Source organism: Vigna unguiculata, chromosome 8 (genome assembly GCF_004118075.2).
Source record: "Vigna unguiculata cultivar IT97K-499-35 chromosome 8, ASM411807v1, whole genome shotgun sequence".
Classification (NCBI taxonomy): Eukaryota; Viridiplantae; Streptophyta; class Magnoliopsida; order Fabales; family Fabaceae; genus Vigna; species Vigna unguiculata.
Window position 1 is genome coordinate 30782129 of NC_040286.1, and position 21999 is coordinate 30804127.

Sequence of the window (21999 nt, forward strand, 5' to 3'; positions counted from 1 at the left end):
CTCACTCAAACTTTACTTGAATATATGGAATTTGATAAAGTTAACCTGTATCTTGTAGAATATTAGTTGACCGTTATTCCTTTTATATATATATTTATGGGTTAAATATGTTTTTCGTCCCTTAATTTTTAGTAAATTTTAGAATTAGTCTATTATGAAACTTTATACCAATTTAGTCATTCATATTTCAAAATACGTGAATTTATTCATTCTAATCAAATTTTGTTAAATTTATTTGACATTTCAAACGCGTTTCATAATAGTATTTAACTTAACATTAAAACAAAAATGTGTCAAACAATATAAATAACTCAAATACAACTCTGAAATGCGTATGAAACATCAAATAAACTTAACAAAATTTGAACAAAAGGACTAAATCCACGTATTTCGAAAAGATAAAAGACTAAATTGATTCAAAGTTTCAAAATAGACTAATTCCAAAATTCACTAAAAGTTAAGGGACCAAAAACATATTTAACCCTATATTTATCATCTCAAAGTTGAATTTGCTTCAAACATTTTTTAATACGATGAAAAAGAAATCGGATACCTGTTGGTTTTTTCTGTGTTTGCTTATACACATAATCAACTTTTGTTTGTACATGTGACTTTCATATATAAATATAAAAAAGATATTTATTTTAAACTATATTATATAATATGTTATAAAATTCTTCGAGCAACGCTCATTTTTTTTTTAAACCGAAGACATAATAACATTCCTAGCTCATAGTGAAAATGTTTACCAATATATTATCATTTTTAATTCTAGGTAACATTGTTTTACTATGTACCAATATTTCTTCAACTTCTTATTCGTACAAATTCACTCCCTTCAAGCTAATACGCAATTTTCTTTTTATCGTTTGTATGATTAGTTTATTTCGCCCCATAAAAATGAAATTTCTCCATTACTTAATCGGAATCGGTGGTAAAGAAATATAAAACGGATATTGTTTGTAGGAGATAATTATGATTTAAAGAAATAATATCATTTTTAGTTTTAAATTATAAAACAAAATATATACAAAAGAAATGTAAAACTATTGTACTTATTTTCTCGAGGAAGCTTTTCTTTACACAGGAAAATGTTAAACTCACACCGAGACTTGTAAAACACTAAATTCTAGACCACTAGGCATAACAAGACCTATTCTGTATCACTCCAAATTAGTAAATTTCTCTATTGATAAAAACATCTCATAATTTATATTAAATTAAGCATAAAAGCTATATAGACATGTCCTACGTATTATATTATTCTTCAAAAGAAAGTTTTTAAAAACACAATACTTAAAGGAAAAAAAGAACCATTCCAAATCACTACACTGTCATTCGCAAATCAAACCAAAGAGAATTTGAACTAAAATAAAGTATATATATATATATATATATATATATATATATATATATATATATATATATATATATATATATATATATATATATATATATAATTCACATATCTCACACCTCTTTCTCACACCTCTTTCTGTTCATCTATAATTCATCAATATCATACATATGTATCATATTTTTTTCCAAAATCTACTTCACATAGCATTTAATTCGATTGAAATATAAATAATACATCATTATTTCTATTATATTAGTATAATGTTCAATTACAATATTTTCATTAGGTATATCAAAATCGTGAGATATATTTTTCTAATTACAAATCTCTAATAGACAATCCAAATGGTTAAAATGAAGAGTCATATGTCTAGAATTAGTTGCCAAAATTTTAGCTCAATCTAATAATTAACGAATCGAAAATTTCGGTGTCCGATGTTGGGTAAGTGGCACCGAATGCAAAAAACCTGAAAAAATCATTGATTTGAGGGATGCCTAGGGCGAACAAGTCAATGAACTCACTTTGTTGCGCTCAATGTTACTACAGAGGCACCTAGTACTGCATCAAAAATTTGAGATTTCTTTATGAGCTTAAATTGATCAATTTGACTTTTCCAAAGTTATCACTACTAAATATGTCTTATAAAATTACAATTTAACTTTCTCTTAGTTCAAGAAGCACTAATATTATCAATTTAAGGTTTACCTAAAAATTCCTTATCAACGATTAAAGCAACACAAAAGAACCATTTTAAGTGCATATGGCAATTGCTAACCTTTAATATCGATCTGTCAATCTAATAAACTAAAATGTGTTCCACCTCAAACATTTAAATAACACAACCCATTAATCCTCCGACTAATCAAATTCATCATATTCATCAATAACGATCAATCATAGTTCAAATTTATACCACAAATCCATATAAAAAATAATTCAATTTTAAATAATTAACTTCCTTTATCTTGGTTAAATTATTCTTTTTTCACGAGTGCTCCTTAGAACTCCATCTCTCATCTCTCCAAATTATAATAAATGAGGTTTGAATTTGCTAAGATGATACTAATCTTATTTATTTATAATTAGCATTCACTTAACAATGCAAACTTAATAAATAAAATACTAAAAGTAAATAAGATTAGCTTCTCTTAAGTTGATGCTAACTATATTTATTTTATTTTATTTATTAATGATTTGCTTAGTCAATAATAATTTAAATAATTATAAATATTAAAAATAAATAAAGTTAATTATCTATTTTTGATATTTATTTTAATTTCTTTTTTTATGGTTAACATATTTTTAGTCGACACTAATAAATATAAATAAAATTATCAACTAAATTAATACTAATTTTATTTATTTTTAAATTTATTTTATTTAACATATATTAAGCCAACAATGATGCTAATATTTATTTATTAAAAAATTAAAAAAATACTTTTCTTACGTTATATTATAGTCTGCTAAGCTTTTATATATATATATATATATATATATATATATATATATATATATATACTTCAATTATTTTTAATTTGAATTTTATGCTATTATAGCATGTTTCAAATATTACTTATACTAACTTTTATTTTCATATTCATAAAAAATTGTTATTATTCCTAAAGTAGTTTTCTTTTTTTTTATAATTTTTCGTTTGATCTTTGAAATTGGAACATTCAAAAGCACACATGTTCCCCCTCTCTGTTGCCTCAACAGTTGTCTCTTTCTTGTCCAATTCAGCCGTCAATGAAAAAATATGTAGGTATCTTCATACAACACCTCTTGAAAATAGTATTTTAAAAGAAAGGACCAATTCTATATAATTAACCCGTTCTTAATTTTGATTCCAGAAAGTCAACACCACCAGCTACATAAATAAATCTGATTAATTGTATAACATGAACCTTTAGTGTTTGGTTCCACAAGTTAAGAATGACCAACTCCACTATGAAAAGTTCTCTCCCTCTTTTTAATTACTTTAATTGATATTTACGCATGCACCTACGTTGAAAATTAAATTAGCTACAGTAATGAAAGTGATGGCCTTCGTCACCACCACTCCTAAACTACACCTGCAATTCCACGTTGCATTGGAGACTTGGTCAGAAGTTTGCATTCACCTGTGTACTCAGTTTTCAATGTTAATCTTCTTTGTTGACATATAAAGTTATAGTCCACGTGTTGCTTCTCTCATGTAATATTTACTTCCAGAGGTTAGTTATATATACAATCCTTTTGCGTTCTGGGATAGGTTCTACTGTGTTGTTCCCGCAAGTGGGGTTCATTATTTTCTTGTTCTAAGCTTTCAGTGAAAAAAGGTTATTCCTATAAGGTTTGCGAGGTTTCTGGGATTTTTTTCACTTGGATATGCATGCATGAGGTTTGTTTTGAAAAGGGTATTCTCCTTTGATTTGATAGCTATCTTTGTTTTGGATTTAGAAGCATATATAGGGTGGTTTTTAAGTGCACGCAAATGAATGTTTCTGACTGGTGTTATTGCTGGTAGGGAAAGAAAAGCAAAACCCTGTTCAGTTCAGGAGAGACAATCTAAAGGCCTTGTGTTTTCTGGGTTTTCTGGGATGTATCTTTCAAAGGGTTGTAGGTGTGAGGTTGTTCTCTGTTTCTGGTTTTTCTGCTATTTCTTATTGGCTGCTAGTCAGGTCACTGACCCTACAGAAGGTATATTCCCCTCCCTTTTGTCTTTTATTTGTATTCCAAGATTTGCATTTTTTCCCAATAATGCCCTCAAGAAATATGAGCTAGTAGATGCACAGTTACAACTGTCGAGAGTAATCGATCTTTTATGGAAATATGGGTGTTTTAGTAAAATAATATTATGTTATCTCAGAAATGGGAATAAGTAAAAGTTTCTTATGATTTGTGCATTATCTTAACAGACAAAATGAGATCGAGGAAGTAATATTTAGATTCAATAGAAATATTCATTGCTTGTTTTCTGCCAAAAACATCAAACGGTGCTGCTACAGTTTCTTTTCATTTATTTCAAAAATAATATGTTTATAATGTCAATGTTGTTTTCATTTGGCTCTCTTGACAGTATGATTGTTTCATTTACTTGAACATGCAGTTGAGGCATTAAGAACCATAAAGAGAAGTTTGTTTGATATTAATGGAAATTTGAGCAACTGGGATCGTGGAGATCCATGTACATCCAACTGGATAGGGGTTATGTGCTCCAATACAACATTAGCCGATGGCAATTTACATGTTCTACAATTGTATGACTTTGATCTTCCACTTAAATTTTCTTTTTGTATAACCTTCCATTTTTTGGTCTATGTTTTATTAATTTTTCTCCCTTTAATATGCTCAGTTTCGTATATAGATTCTCAATGGTTGTTGTGAGTCCAAAGTTTATCAATCAGAAACTGTTTAGATTGAAAAAGTTAAACTGACTACAACAATGGCTGTTAGCTTTAAGTTCACAATTCGTTGTATCTTGACAAATTCATATATCTTGAAATCAAAGCAAAATTTCTGTTTAACCACCTTTCTATCTTTTCATCAATTATCTTTTACTTCCAGAACCAATACTAATAATTTAATGCTCTGCACAATAGTAAAGTGTCAAGTAGTATACAGATTATATTTTCTTGATTTTCTTTTGACACATCACTTGGAACAGCTTTTGCTACTACCGACACATTTGTTTGAGAACCTTTTATTTTTGTCTGTAGGCAACTACTGAATTTGAACCTGTCTGGAACTTTGGCACCTGAGATCGGCAACTTGTCTTATTTGGAAATAGTGTAAGGCAGTAGCTGCATTATGTTTCTAATGCAAACCTGTCACATATGAACTCTTCAATTTTGCAAATTCTAGCTTCAAATTTTGTAAAATATATAGATTCTGTTGAATATGTCCATTCTGTAGCAGCTTGCAATTGCTTCCTCTAGTACTGGTTTTAATTTTCATTTTTGAAAGGGACTTTATGTGGAATGACATTACTGGGAGTATACCGAAGGAGATTGGCAATATCAAAACTTTGAAACTCTTGTAAGTTTACTCATCTACCTGGCCAGCATGCAGGACCATGGTTAATAAACATTAGTGTATGATCAAACACCTGTTTCTATAGGACTGAAATTGAATTCAATTGGTTGCATAAGTAAAAGGCTGGTATTTTGACACAGAGCTACAATATTTCTGCTCTCTTTCTTATCAAATAAAGTTTTGCAGACTCCTGAGTGGAAATAAACTAACAAATGATCTGCCTGATGAGCTTGGCCATCTTCCAGCGCTGGAGAGAATGCAAATTGATGAGAACAAGATTACAGGACCCATACCACTATCATTTGCAAACCTGAACAGCACAAAACACTTGTAACATTCTTTATGATTATTACTACAGTTTTAAAAAACTACCACTCTTGCTGCTTGAATTCTTTGATTTATCTACCTTTTACTTTCTTAGCAAGAAAGTGAAAGAAAATAATGCCTTCTCTTTTTTCCCAATGGAGCAGCCACATGAACAACAATTCACTTAGTGGACAAATCCCAGCACAGCTTTCCCAATTAGGAAGCCTTATTCACCTGTCAGTGTTATTGGTGACATGATTGAAGTCACTGACATATTTTTCTGACTTTTATTTCATCCTTCATTTTCACGTTTGTTAACAAGATGTATCTTTCGAATGCAGTCTTCTTGACAACAATAACTTGACAGGAAATCTCCCATCCGAGCTCTCTGAGATGCCAAGCTTAACAATACTGTATGATTTATTATTGTGTTAAATAAGCTTGCATTCATGTCTTTGAGTTCATTTAGTTATCAATTTGTTTTGGATGAATAGAGCGCATATTCTTTATGTATGTTCATGCACATCTTGCTTCTCTTCCTCTGGTTTTTAATCTCTCATTAGATACTTTCATTCTTTCTGACAAAAATGTTCTGTTATTTATTTCATACACTGTGAAGTGATGCCAACCTATTTTTTTAAATCAGAATTGCAAGAAGAGAAATTCTAAAGTTGATACTAAAAACCTCAGAAGAAAAATTCTAAAGTCATTATTGGAAAGTTACAATTTCTGTCATTGTACTTTTAGACCCTTTTGTTTTATAATGTTTTTATTTCTACAGTGTTAGCTGAACTTGAATCAATAAATACGTCTTCTGAATAAATAAATATTTTAAGTAACTTTTGGATCTTCTTGTTATTGCAGTCAACTCGATAACAATAACTTCGAAGGAAGTAGCATACCAGAATCTTATGCCAACATGCCAAAATTGTTGAAATTGTAAGTGCATTGTGATTTTGTGTTTGCATGTACATCACCATCATGCTTAACAAAATTTCTTGTCTCAAACAAAATATTTAGTTCTATGAAGAGAAATGACCAGAGTGTAAGGTTGATGGTCCATACGTTCTTACTGTTTTTTTCTTGGCTTTATCAGAAGCCTTAGGAACTGCAACTTGACAGGATCAATTCCTGATTTCAGCAGGATACCACACCTTGCTTACCTGTAAGTTTAGTTTAGTTATTTCATTTTCTTTCAAATTAGTTTATTCATTGACTTCATTGGATTGTTATCAAAAGAAGTGTCTGCACCTGACAAAATAATGAGTTAGACAACGCACATGCTTAAAAATCCGTAACTGTTGGTAAGTGTTTCAACTGATTTCTGTTTGTGTATGTTCCAGTGACCTCAGTTTCAATCAATTGAATGAATCAATTCCTACCAATAAGCTATCAGACAATATGACAACCATGTAAGAACTTCTATTGCTTATGGATATTCTCCTCATGTTAAGTGGTTGGAGAACATATCCTGAATACGATTACATGGATTGCATATGATATTATTGTCTTACTACGAGGACTTGTGCAGTGATTTATCAAACAACAAGCTCAATGGAACAATTCCATCCTACTTTTCTGGTCTTCCACGTCTTCAGAAATTGTAAGTTTGTCTTTTGTTTCACCATTTCTTCTTCTACATCAAACCGTAATGTATTTCCACACACATATCAAACACTGCTATAAAATCAACGATTTGTCAAGACGTATCTTTCCCTATTACAGGTCAATTGCCAACAATGCAATCAGTGGTACTGTTCCTTCTACCATTTGGCAGAACAGGACTTTAAATGCAACAGAGCAACTTATCTTGTAAGACATGAAATTATAATTGCGAAATTTTGCTGTTGTAGATTTATATCTTGCAACATGAATTTATGTGTCCTCTATTTTTGTTCTTCATTGAGTGATACCATGTGTGAGAACATGCAGATGTCCGTACGTTCCCAAGGCATCCTGTATCCATACAAGTGTTTTGTTAGCTTAGATGCCTTTTAATTCTTTTGTTTTTGATTTGCAACAGGAACATGCAAAATAATCAACTTACAAGCATATCAGGCACTACAAATCTTCCTCCAAATGTCACACTTATGTAAGCTTCTAAATTGATTTTTCAGACGTACTAAAGTAAGAGTAAGGTGGAGATTTTTATCTTCTTTCTTTGTCAAGCATGTTCAAAACAATAATACAAACCTTATGACAAAGGTCAAATATCGTTGAACATTGATTGACATGAATTCCATCTTTCTTGGTAACTTGTCACATTATTATTGAAATTACTGTTTTTCAGGCTTCAGGGAAATCGTGTATGTTTGAATAACAACTCCCTAGTTCAGCTTTGTGGAGGTGAAAGTGACAATAACATGGATGGAGGCTCCAGTGTTCTGTGTCCAAGTCAAGGATGTCCCCCTCCTTATGAATACACTGTGGAGTGTATCTGTGCTGCCCCATTGATTGTTCATTATCGGTTGAAAAGTCCAGGTTTTTCAGATTTCCGTGAATATGTGACAGAATTTGAGAGCTTCCTGACAAATGGTCTTAGTGTGCATACTAATCAGCTGTTCATTGAGCGTTTTACGTGGGAAGAAGGGCGATTGAGAATGAACCTGAAGCTTTTCCCAGAATATATTGACAATACAAGTTCTCGTCAGTTCAGTAAAAATGAGGTTGTTCGGATTAGAGACATGTTCAGAGAATGGGATATTAGTGACAGTGACCTGTTTGGTCCTTATGAACTCTTGGACTTCGTTCTACTGGATATTTATAGCGAAGGTGAGTTACAGAAACTTTTGATGACGTGATAGAGTGTGTAGAAGTACTTGGACAATGTTAACAAGGAAACTGAAGTTGAATCTCAGTCAGGTGGTTGAATAGTGATCATGAAAACTTCAAATTGAATTGTTTATAGTTTATGCAGATCGAGTCAAGATTCTATTAATAAATCAGCCTTTTATAGTATAGTTCATGTTTCGCATGTCAAACAAGTGTTCTGAAATTATGTTTAAGGTTGATCCCATGTATGGAATATGATACTGTTTTAAGGTTGATCACTTGTGCTGATATACTACTGCTTATTATGCAGCGATTACTCCGTCTTCAAGTTCAGGGATAAGCAAAGGTGCACTGGCTGGAATAATCTTAGGTGCAATTGCCTGTGCAGTTACATTATCGGCAATTGTTTCCATTCTTATTTTGAGAGTACGCATGAGAGATTATCATGCACTTTCCAAAAGGCGTAACGGTGAGTACCTTATAATGAGTTAGCCTATTATTTCTTCCTTTTAGAAATGTCTGCAAGGCTTTGGCTCTTCTATAATCTGATGTCTAGATGTTATTGCACATGTTTTATTTTGGCATAACTATATTATAAAGCTAATTTTCTCTTACCATGAAGAATGGTTGATTGTATATATATTAAACAAAGGCTTCAAAATTTTTCACAGCATCTAGGATCTCGATAAGAGTTGAAGGTGTAAGATCATTTGATTACAAAGAAATGGCCTTGGCCACAAACAATTTTAGCCAGTCTGCTCAGATAGGAGAAGGGGGCTATGGGAAGGTTTATAAAGGTCGTCTTCCTGATGGCACTGTTGTAGCCATAAAACGTGCACAGGAGGGTTCACTGCAAGGTGAGAGGGAGTTCTTTACAGAAATAGAATTGCTGTCAAGGTTACACCATCGCAACCTTGTGTCTCTCATTGGATACTGTGATGAAGAGGGTGAACAGGTAGCGTTTGTTTCACAGTTCAAAAATGTAAACTCAAATAATTTCTTAAGAGAATTATTTTCAACGAGTCCTGTTATACTGTCTCACATCTATTGATTTGATTTCACTAGAACGTGGCTAGTACTAAAGTAAGATGTTGACTAAAACTGATATTAAAATTACAAGGAGTCCTTTTCTGACTAGTTTATTTGTTCTGTTTGTTTATTTTTTTGTGCTTGCAGATGTTGGTTTATGAATATATGCCAAATGGAACCCTAAGGGATCATCTTTCTGGTATATTTAAACTTTGATTATATGATTTTCTGTATTTCCTGTATAAGGTTTCTTTGTTCTTTCTGGTTCCATTTTGGTTTCAAGTACAAAGAGACTAATGTTATAATTTACTTTTAATTTAATGAAAAAACCTCCTTTACTTTAATGTTTTATGACAGCTCATTCAAAAGATGCTCTTAGTTTTTCTCTGAGGTTAAAGATTGGTCTGGGATCAGCAAAAGGTCTTCTATATCTGCACACAGAAGCTAATCCTCCGATATTCCACCGAGACGTGAAAGCCAGCAATATATTACTGGACACAAGGTACACAGCAAAAGTTGCTGATTTTGGTCTTTCACGGCTTGCTCCAGTTCCAGATATTGAAGGAAATGTACCTGCTCATGTATCCACAGTAGTAAAGGGCACCCCGGTATGGTTTTCATAACTGGATTTGCTTTCACTATAATTCAGCATTTGCTTGTACGTTGTTAACGTTGTTCTGCTCCTGCAGGGTTATCTTGATCCAGAGTACTTCTTAACTCGTAATTTGACCGACAAAAGTGATGTTTATAGTTTGGGTGTTGTATTTCTGGAACTTTTGACTGCGAGGCCACCAATCTTTCACGGTGAAAATATTATTAGACAGGTATGTTATGGTTTTTCTTCTTCATATAAGTGCTTATTGAAAAAAGTTTATCTTAGAATGACCTAAATATTTTCTTTTCTTCCTTTTTTTATTTTATTTCAGGTTAATATGACATACCAATCAGGTGGAATATCTCGAGTAGTTGATAAACGTATCGAGTCTTATCCATCTGAGTATGCAGAGAGATTTTTGACTTTAGCCTTAAAGTGTTGCAAAGATTCACCAGATGAGAGACCTAAAATGGCAGAAGTGGCTAGAGAGCTTGAATACATCTATTCTATGTTACCCGATTCAGATACCAAGGGAGTTGAATATGTTACAAGTGATTCTTCTGGCACAATATTCAGTTCACAACCTTCATCATCTATTATAAAGACTCCTTTTATTTCCGGAGATGTGTCAGGTAGTGACCTTGTCAGTGGAACCATACCAACCATCAAGCCAAGATAGAAGTTCAAAAAATATAGTTGATTGAATCTGAGAATGTTAATTAGTACCTTGTGAACTGGACTATGAAACCAAATTTACTAACTTTCATTTATTCTTTTTGTGCTGCTTGTTGTATCATAAATTGACACAGGATTGGTTTGTAAGTTATAAATAATGTATTTTATAACAGTGACGGAGATTGGTTTATGATGCTGAATTTTACCAAAGCACTTAAATACATAACGAATCATATCATATTAACGATACACGATATAAGACTGAGACTTCTCATAATATTAATTCCCTATCAAATTCTTTGATCCTAAAACAAGACATTAAACACTCACAGAGATAAATATACAACGAGATACGATAATGTGTATGGTAGCAGAAGGAAAAAAGACTATTGAGTTAGAAAAATTAAAAGGTGTTAATGCAAGGACTAACAGATGGCAAAAAAACAGAGGTAGCTAGAAGAAACAAAGTTATATTAAAAACTTGTACTTAGAATGGATTATGTAAGAGTAACAATCCCGATGAATTTATAAAATAATGAGTCATACAGGAAAATAAAATATGAAAGTAAGGTAGAAAAGTAGGGTAGAGTAGTGGAGAATTTAGCACCCCGTTTAACTTTATCGGCAACACATCACACTGTAGAATGAATCAACATATGGTCTCAAGTGTCACCTGAAAATAAAGAATTTCATTACATTTGCAGTTTTAGAGATTTGAAAAATACAGCAAGATGACAGAAAAGTCATCATATTATTTAAACAAACAAGCACAGCATGTTCATGTTTATCTGGTGCAAGACTGTTACACCTCTTTCTACTCTTCTTTTGATAGGAAGGTGAAGTTCTGATAATGTTTTGTACAGGGGCTTGAAAGATTCAAGTAAAATCTAAGTATGAGTCTAAGTCTTACAGTGAGCAGAAATAAAGAAGTAGAACACTATATAAGGAAGAACATAAAGTGGTTTTCTTCATTTAAAAAAAAATCTTGTATTAATTTAAAATATGATGAAATTTGCATAATTTAACAAGACAGATGTAAGCAGGAAAGAAAATGTCACCTGACCAATTTATTGAACGCATGGAGATGAGTTGAGTGATACATTTTCCATATAACTATTACTTCCTTTTTAAAATCAAGACCAGCTTGTATGTAGCCAATTTGTTTTGTTTTTTCGTGCTTAATTGTAGCATCTATTTACATATCTGATAAACAAAAAATATATTTAATTAATACCACCCTTTGTGCCTGGTGACAAGATTTCATGATGGAGCAAAGTTTAACCAAAAACTTGTTAATAAAATAATATTTCATTTAACAACATCATAATCCAAGGACATTGTAATTGTGTTTAGAAAAATGTCATGTGAATTTTACCTGGATGTAGATATAAACTTGGAGAATACACGGGACATTCCCTTATGGTATGTTGAACATCTTCTTTTAACTTAAATCCGTGGTGAATCTCTTGGAAGTTTGGCAGATCTGTGAGTGTTATAAATTTCAAGTTGTGTAATAGTAGTTGTTTTCCATCCTTACCCATTCTTTCTAAACCACCATCATCAGCTTCATCTTCAAAATCAAAAGCCTTGTGTAACCGAGAGCAATTTGTTATTTCCAAATATCTCAGATTGGTAAAATGACTGGCCGAGATATTATAAAATAGACACTTCAACTTATTGCAGTTTGTAACTACAATGGAAGAGAGTTTTGGGAAGCAGAGTTGTTGGGAAGAAGATAGGGTTTTGAGTTGTTGCGCATCACCTAAATCAAATATTTGTTCCAATTCATCACAGTAATATATATGCAGATACTGCAACATTGGTAAACTTGTAACAACGGTGGTGGAGAAGATGGTTTTCAACTTTGGACATCCATCCACATAAACAGTTTCAAGGTTTTGGAGGCTTAGAAAAGCTGTGGGGCCTTTCCATATGAAGTTGAGCTCAGCTAGATTCGACAATGATAGATAACTTATATCCAAGTTTAGGGGAAGCAGTTGTGTAGTGTCCCCTTCTTCTCCCATTTGGAATTCGAAGATACCTTTTATCTTAAGATCATTCAAGCATAGGATTCTAAATTTGAGGAAAACTTTGAGTTGTGGGTGAGACAATGGATCATCGTCCAATTGCTTCAATGTGTTGCTAATCAACCATAGGATATCATTCTCCTGTGTATACACAACACAATTCATTGTTAATACGCTACACTTTTATTCCACGATATAAGTCATACAAATATAATTGATTAAATAGATAAATACTTGTTTATTCCATTTCACATGATTATGATTAATTTATAAATATATTTTTCAACTCAAACTTAGAATATAAATTATAATCTTGATAATTATCGGGTAAAAGTAATGATGAAGAAAACTACTCGATACGATTGTTATTCTTAGTACATTTAAACATTACCTGAGAAACTATACTGATTTCTAATCACATATATTAAAAATGTTACTTCATGTTTAAAACTTACTATTTTTAATCAATTTGATGAAAAATAATTAATATATTACCACTGGAGTTGTCTGTTGCTGGATATCTGAAACAGTCATCACCTTATGTATGGAAGAATTAGATAATTTTGGACATCTCTTGCAATGTAAATCATTAAGACTTGGGAGATGTGCACGACAATATTCAGGCCAAATGTCAATTAAATTTGGTAAACTCCTCAACTTCATAGATTTCAAATTAGGCAAATTTCTTTCACTATTAGTGTGTTGGAAACTTGGGTACCCTGCAAGATTATGCTCCTTTTCACTGCCAAATACATACTTCAACTTTGGGTTCCATGAAATATCCAAACTTTTCAAACTTACTAGCCCTTCCACTAAAAACACAGAGAATATATACTCCAAATTGTCACATGAAAAAATTTGAAGAGTCCTTAATTTCTGGAGTGTTGGGAATTTTAGGGCTTTTGATAATATGAGAGATATAAGAGATATATGTGATATGTTATACGGAGGAACATGTTTTTGTATTTTATTGATATACTCTATATATAGAGCAAAATATAACAAATATCAAGTATAAAATATTTATAATATCTCACTCCTAATCTAAAATAATAACAAATTTCTAAAACTGACACATATCTCTAAAACTGAAATATTTTCTAAAAACTAATTTAAATAAAAAAGATATTAAGTAATATTCTCAACATTCCTCCTTGCTTAATATCTGTTTATTTTATATCTTCAGATTTGATTCTCCATCTTTTGATGCTTGATTTTCTCCTCTTTTTGTGTTTGCAATATTTGTTTTTCTCCTTCTTCCATGGCATCACATCTTTCTTCAATTTGGCATCATCCTTCATATTTCTTCTTATATCAGCATCATCTTCTTTTTCTTTGTTCGGTGTGGATTTCATTGGAGTGGCATTGGACCTTTTGTGAATATTAAAATGTGAACCTCCATCTACTTTCTTCACTTGGACATCTACTTTCTTCCAAAGATATTTATCTTCTAATTTTGATCCTTCTTTCATGTTCACTTTCTTTGTATCAAATTCCTCCTTCATAAAATCCAGCGCAAATCTTTTGTCTTTCATGTGGACTTTAAATACCTCTATGTTGTTTGCATTTTTGATCACACATACTTTATTTTCAAAGGAGACCTTATAACCTTTCTCTAACAATTGAGCAACACTTAACAAATTCTGGGTAATCTCAGGAACATATAAGACATCAAAAATTAATTTGATACCTGAATGAGTTTTAATTGAAACTGTTCCTGTACCTTTCACAGCAAGTTGTTCTCCATTCCCAATTCTTACCTTGGAAATATTTGATTTATTCAGCTCCTTGAAAATTTCTCTATCATGAGTCATATGGTTTGTGCAACCACTATCTATAATCCAATCTTTTGAAGATTGGTTGGTTGTGACACATGATGTTGTAAAAAGTAGATCTTCCTCTGATTTATCCTCATCTGATTTATTCTCCACAATTTGAACATCTTCTTCAGAATCTTTAGATTTGCATACCTTTTCCACATGTCCCAATTGACCGCATTTGTGACATTTGACATCTGGCCTCCACCAACACCAATTGGGTTGATGACCTTTTCTCTTGCAATGGGGACAAGATGGAAAAACCTGTGTGTTGTTGTATTTGCTCCTTATATTTTTCTTGACTATGAGAGCATTATCTTCCGTGTAATTTAAATTACCTTCAACCGCCTCATGATCTTCTCTCATCAATCTTCGTTGTTCTTGTGCTTGCAAGGCATGTATCACCTCTGTAAAGGTGATTGTAGACAAATCTTTTGTGTTTTCTAAGGAAGCAATAGATGCCTCATATCTTTCCGGCACCGTCACCAGAATTTTCTCAACGAGTCTGGAATCTGAAAACTCCTTTCCCAACAATTTTATCTTGTTGGCAATACCCAACAATTTGTTTGAGTATTCTTTAATCGTCTCTGACTCTTTCATTCTTTGCATCTCAAACTCCCTTATCAAGTTCAAAACTTTCATGCCTCGAATCTTCTCGTTCCCTTCATATTCTGCTTTCAAGTATTCCCATATTTCTTTGGGAGACTTTAAAGTCATGATCCTGGTCATAATCATTTGTGAAACACCTGCGAACAAGCATGATTTTGCCTTTGCCTTTCTCGTTTTCTTTTCTTTATGCGCTTTCATTTGAGCCATGGTGGGATTTTCAGACAAGGGAACATCATCTTCCTCCACAACTTCCCATAGATCTAGCCCCTCTAGATATGTTTGCATCCTTACCGCCCATAGATCATAGCTTTCACCATCAAAGAGTGGAATAGCGACGTGCGACATATTTCCTTCCATTCTATCGGCAGTAAGAACAATGGCTCTTGATACCAGTTGTTGGGAATTTTAGGGCTTTTGATAATATGAGAGATATAAGAGATATATGTGATATGTTATACGGAGGAACATGTTTTTGTATTTTATTGATATACTCTATATATAGAGCAAAATATAACAAATATCAAGTATAAAATATTTATAATATCTCACTCCTAATCTAAAATAATAACAAATTTCTAAAACTGACACATATCTCTAAAACTGAAATATTTTCTAAAAACTAATTTAAATAAAAAAGATATTAAGTAATATTCTCAACATGGAGCGTCAAAGAAGAATGAGTTTGAGTGCTCGAAAGAACATCATTCTCTTCTTCTATTATGTGTCTCAATGATTTGCATCTATATATTCTTAGAACCTCTAACAGCTCTAGAGTTTGGACAACGGATGGCGTGAAGAGAGAAGATAGCATTGGGCATTTTGATATTGTAAAGACCTTCAGATTGCATAGCTTTGAGCTCATAGGAAATGATACGCTGATCAATTTGTAACATCTTTCTATCTCGAGCTCTTGTAAATTTTTCAGAGAACATCGAGAAGAGGGATCACAAAACACCTCTCGAAGATTATCTAAGTCTACCAAACTTAAGTAAACAAGGGTGGAGAACACAACTTCAGTTTGAAGCAAACCAAAACTGGTGTTGCTATTGATAGTGCTATCAATCAGACATTCTATCTTTGAACAATATTTGAGTGATAGAGCAACCAACTGATTCATGCCTTGTGGATCCATGGATGGGATTATATTTTTATAATCTCCCTTAAGGTTGCTCAAACTAAGGTACTCTGCTCTTATAAAGAGATCCTTTATTGGTGATGATATAAAACTCTGAGCGCCAACATTAAACTCATCTATTAATAAACTTCTAGATTGTGCGTATTTTTCAATAACCACAAGATCACCACGACATAAGTAATGTTTATGAGAAAAAAGATAACCGCTCATTATAACATACCTTTGTAATCTGGAGAAAGAGACATCATCTGGAAAGGCCTTTTCATATTTGATCAAACACAAATACAATTCCTCCAGCTGCAAACATTTCTTTACAACTTCATAAGCTTCAACATTTTTATTTTTCTTAATCACACATTTGTACAAATCCAAAAGCTTCAACTTCTTTAATTCTACGATCCCAACAGGCAAATCATCAAAATAAGAGCCACGCAAGTCAAGAATCTCAAGTGCTTGCAGTCGTTCCACAAAAGATATGTCACCTAAATCATGACCCCTCAAGCATAGTGTTCGAATATTTTTTAATGAATTCAATGACTCTTGCAAAGGCAAGGCACCTTCATTCCATTTGTTTATGATTGCCAAGGTTTTAAGCTTTGCCAAGCTTTGAAGACACCCATCTGATACTTTTACACCACTCACTTCAAAAGAAAGCAAGAGAATTTCAAGTATTGGATAATTTAATTTATAATTGAGTAGATGATAACTATTCAAACCCCATATGGCTATTGCTTTCTTATCTTTCATGACGTCATCATCTGCCAACTCCTTTGGATCCACTTCAGTACGTGTGAAAATTGCTTGACCACTTTTAGACGCAATCCACAAGGCTACATCACGAACCAAATCATGCATTTTTACCCTTTGTTTTTCTTTACCATGCATTAACAAACAACAATTCATGAGCAACTTTATAGCTACATGCATCTCTCTCCTTGCGTTCTCCATTGTTCCAAATGTCCCAATTGTGCCAAATCCTCTTCCAAATCGAAATAAATCTTCCAAACCTATTTCACAATCCTCTGGAAACATAGAACACAATAATAATAAGGATTGAGATAATTGGTTTGTCAAATTAGTGTAACTTAATTCAAGACAAACATAAGGACTTCTTAAGCCTTGTGGAATATCTAGTGGCTTAGAATTTTCTAGCCTTGACAATGCTAACTCAAAATCTTCAATACTTTTCTCCTTTAGTGTGCTTCCCACTGTCACAATTGCAATGGGCAACCCCTTACATTCATTAACAATTTTTCTTGCCACGCCTTTCAAAGCTTCTGAGGAGTCGTCACTTATGTTTGAATAATGTGTGAACAAGGTCCAAGCTTCCTCGTCACTCAAGAGATCAAGTTCAATTGTACATTGACATTGCATATAAGTGCATACTTCTTTACTCCGAGTTGTTATGAATACGCAACAACCCTTTCCACTTTCATCAAGTGGAATACCTAAAGCTTGGAAGTTTATTTTTTCCCATACATCATCCAAGATTACAAGAGTTGTACCTTTTCTTAATCTCTCTGATAGTCTCTGGGCTCTACCTATATCTGATTCTTCCATTAACTTGAAGCCCAATTGATCAGCAATCTGATCTTGGATGCTTCTGATATTTAGAGGTTGAGACACTGTTGCAAAGACAACCTTCTCAAAGATTTTCATCTCTTCAACTTTTTTACCCACTTCTTTTGCCAAAGTAGTTTTACCTGAACCACCTAATCCAACTAATCCGATCATGAAAACACTTTTGTTCTTTAATTCTTCAAGAAGCTTGTTGTAAGATGCTTCTGTAGAGTTGAACATAAAGAAATCATCAGAAGAATAGTACTTCATGCCTGGAAGTTCAGTAATCTTCGAAAATGGTTCAAACTTGCTATTACAAACGAGTTGAATCATTTCAGTTGTTTTTGTTTCTATTTCTTTTACAAGAGAATATTTACATTGCCTTCTGAAATAGCTCTTGCTCACACTCGATATTCTTTCTTCCAGCATTTTCACTTCTTCTAAGACTTTCTCAACATCTTTCACCCACTTCTCAACACTTGGTTCAACTTTTTCAGTCTTATTGATGGCTTCTTTAATTCGCTCCTTCACACTATCTCGAGTCAATTCCAATTGTTCTTTGGCAATTGGAAGTTTCAAAGCAAACTTGTTGAAACAACATAAGTATTGAGCATGATCTAAAATTGGAAACACTGCATATTCTGCGATTTTTGTTGCGATGCAAAGAAAAAAGTCCTCCATTTGAATTGACACGGTTCCTAAACATGAATTAGATAATCACTCTGAGTTAACTACAAATAATATTATCTCATGTAATGTAGTAAGAGATTATACAATTAAACTTGCAAATTGAATATCTTAATTTTATTTAACAAAGACTAGTATTAGCGATGTGCACACTGAAATGTCTGTCTTTTATATATATATATATATATATATATATATATATATATATATATATATATATATATATATCATTTGTACATGTAATTAGTATTTATGGTAAAATATAAATTAATAATCATGTCTTAATATCTAAAGACTTGCACAAACATGCTAAAAAATCAATAAAAAAACTATCATGTACATTTTGACCTTTAAAAAAAGTAAGTAAAACATATATAAAAATACGTATATAATGACGTATTTATTATTTTCATATTTCATTACTGTAATTGCTTGTCTTCATTTTTCCAAAGAAATTAGAATTCTCACCTTTGAAATGTATTGAGAGAAAAAAAAATTATATGATTTTATGATATATGACTTAAATATGAAGACAATAGTATAACGATTCAAGATTTTTCTCAAGTTATCATAGAAAAGGATTTAACTTGAAATTAAATATAACATAATGTTGAGGCTAATAATTAAAGTAAATTAATTTAAATTTTAAACTTAAATTTCTCTCCCTAATAAATCATGAATTTTTATTTGCCTCGAAAACATATATTATATTTCAACAGTAATGATTTAGATAATATTTTTGAGGAAAAAAAATCAATGAAAACTTTTAGAGTCAAAAAAGTTCTAGAAGGTTTTAATTAAAGACCAAATATTTTTCTGGTAATGTATTATAGGATAAAAATAATTTTAAACATAAATTTAAATATGAAATAATTAATACAATTTAAAACTAAACAAATAATATATATATATATATATATATATATATATATATATATATATATATATATATATTATGCACAGGTAAGTGGGGTGATTTTAAATATAATCTTGAAATTTTAAGTTATGTTTAAGAATATAAATATAAATTTTAATTATTTATTCATTTCTAAAATTCAATTTTTAAAACTCCATTCTCTAAAGTCTCTCTATACTTTTTAAGATTTTGAAGTTACATATGATTACTTTTTTCTACTAAGATCTTTTTATTTGGAATTGTCGTTCACTCTAAACTTTTTCTCTCTTTTCTATTTCTAGTTTCTACTAAGGTTTCACATGTTCATTAAGATAAGAAATTCGTTATCTCCGTTAGTCCATTTTCTGGTAAGCATTTTGGCTGATTATATATATATATATATATATATATATATATATATATATATATATATATATTAAGTGTAAGTTAATTATGAGAAATCTCAATTTTATTGTTGGGGTTGAGTTTTAATTCATTTAGGTGGAATGTGTAATTTTGTTGAATTTGAATGTTACTTTTTTTTAGCTTCAAACCTATGAGATTATTAGGGATGTCAATTAGGGTCTGGCCCTCGGGTCGGCCCGTAGGCCTGCGAAGAAAACGTGGGACGGGCCAGGGTAAATAACCCGCAGTGGTCCAACCCGCAGCCTGTGTGGGCTGGCACGCAGTCCGTAACCTGTGCGGGTTGTCACGCGGTCCGCACCACACGACCGGCCCACAAGCTCGCATAAAAAAAAACTTGCACTAACGGAGATAACTGGAAAAGACAAATATTATGTATTTTTTAATGTGCTAAAATTTAAAGAATACATTGTGTATATCATAGTATGAATATGAATATGATGAAAATGTTGAATTATCAATTTATCATCCAACTCCCCAAACTCTTTACTTAATTTTGTGAACTTCTTAAAGTTTCTCAATTTTTAAACATTGAAATTTTTATCATAAAAATTAAAAAAAAATTAAATAAAAAATAAAAAAATAACCCAGGCCAAGTGCGGGGTGGGGTGGGCCAGCCCGCGATGTGTGGGCCTTATGCGGGCCGGACCTAAACGGGTCAGGCCAGCCCGCATTGCCATTCCTAGAGATTATCCCTTTGTCTTTTTTTTAGCTTCAAACCAACACAAAAGGATTGTCTCATCTTGTGTGTAGCCTAAAGGGTTGGTAGACTTGGCAAACTAAGTTAATTTAGGCTGGGGTTCAAAAGTTTAATTTTGTCTAACTCAATTAAGTCGGGTTAACAGACATACAGACCTCTCGAGCACAACCTACTTTGCCAACCCTAATCTCACTCACCAAGAAACATATTTTTTTATGAATAATTTTCCATAACCATTTGTAAATAATGACATCACTATACTTTCTTCTCATTTTCTCCTCTTCTATTATTGTATGATACTAAACTTCCTTCCAATGCTTCACCTCTCCCTCCTCCCACCTTAATGCTGCCCCTCTTTCTAAACTTATATCGATAAACACATATTTCACAACCTTTCTCTTAACTTCAAGATTATTATAATCTTTTTTACATCAATTGTTATCATCCTTTCATTAGTATTTTTCTACTTTATTTTTTTTATTGTCACCTCTTTCCATCTCATCATCATTTTATCATGCCTTAATTTTCCACCACCGAACTCACTTCCTACATTATGTTAAGGCTTCATGACATAATCTTGGATTAAAATTATCCAAATTGCCCTTTTCAAATGAATCACATTTACAATCTTACAAAGTTATCACCTCACAAAACTACCATGTCGCTAGATATAAAAGGTTATACAAATTTAATGGATCCATCGAGTTCCACAAAGCTACTTTAGTTGTAAAGGTTATACGTAAAGGGAATGGGTAGGATTTTCTGGATATATCACCTAAGCTCACCATCGTTCAATTGTTTCGTAATCTTTTTCACGTTAAAAAGTGTTAATTTTTAGTTTTTTCTCATACTTAATCTTTTTCACGTATTGAAAATTAATAAAAGTCCAAAATAGATATTTAAGCGTAATTAAATTGTTTCAAATGCAACAATCAATTGAGTCGTATTTTTCATGTTGCTGCAAATTTTAGGAAAGGTATGACATATAAATATATTACTAAGTAAAAAATAAAAATGGTAAAAGAAAAGATGTTGTTTTTATTGCACAATTTTGTAAAAAATTAGTGAATATAAAGCTTTTATGTGTCCGTAGACCTTTTAATAAGCCTTTGTTTTTTTCTTAATTACATTGTCTAAAGCCTCTCAATAAAGTTTTGTTAGTAATTTTGGGTCATGTATATATATGACACATAATTAAATGTGTTAGGGCCATTATTTATAAAGCCAAATAATAAAGTGATATGACTAAATTAAAGATTTGGCTAAAGACATATGTCATGAAAATAATTAGTATGTAGAGACCACTTAGTAATTTCTAATTTGATGAGGGGCCAAATTAGAAATACTAAAATTTAAATAATTCAGTTTATAAATGGTCGTGGTCCCCTTCTG

The 21999-nt window shown here is 31.8% G+C and overlaps 2 protein-coding genes across 4 annotated transcripts; one reads left to right on the plus strand and one right to left on the minus strand.

Moving 5' to 3' along the window:
• Positions 1 to 3482: 3482 nt before the first annotated feature.
• LOC114195655 (probable LRR receptor-like serine/threonine-protein kinase At1g06840) lies at positions 3483 to 10954 on the plus strand. 3 transcript variants are annotated; one of them, XM_028086199.1, is made up of 21 exons: positions 3483 to 3576; positions 3870 to 4042; positions 4452 to 4602; positions 5062 to 5133; positions 5309 to 5380; positions 5564 to 5707; positions 5848 to 5919; positions 6025 to 6096; positions 6548 to 6622; positions 6780 to 6848; positions 7027 to 7095; positions 7215 to 7286; positions 7409 to 7495; positions 7707 to 7775; positions 7974 to 8455; positions 8766 to 8924; positions 9127 to 9410; positions 9632 to 9683; positions 9842 to 10092; positions 10174 to 10308; positions 10411 to 10758. In XM_028086199.1, exons 2-21 carry the CDS (start codon positions 3943 to 3945, stop codon positions 10756 to 10758), a joined length of 2835 nt encoding a protein of 944 aa, XP_027942000.1. In that variant the 5' UTR covers positions 3483 to 3576; positions 3870 to 3942. The 3 variants fall into 3 exon arrangements, with proteins under 3 accessions (XP_027942000.1, XP_027941998.1, XP_027941999.1); XM_028086197.1 differs by having other exon boundaries at positions 3576 to 3743; positions 10411 to 10954; XM_028086198.1 differs by lacking the exon at positions 3483 to 3576 and adding an exon at positions 3585 to 3759.
• A 262-nt stretch (positions 10955 to 11216) lies between these two features.
• On the minus strand, positions 11217 to 18587 carry LOC114194156 (disease resistance protein At4g27190-like). Its single transcript, XM_028084245.1, has 4 exons — positions 15866 to 18587; positions 13277 to 13657; positions 12130 to 12922; positions 11217 to 11427 (listed from the first exon to the last, which is right to left on the minus strand). Exons 1-4 carry the CDS (start codon positions 18581 to 18583, stop codon positions 11417 to 11419), a joined length of 3903 nt encoding a protein of 1300 aa, XP_027940046.1. The 5' UTR covers positions 18584 to 18587; the 3' UTR covers positions 11217 to 11416.
• Between the last annotated feature and the right edge of the window lie 3412 nt (positions 18588 to 21999).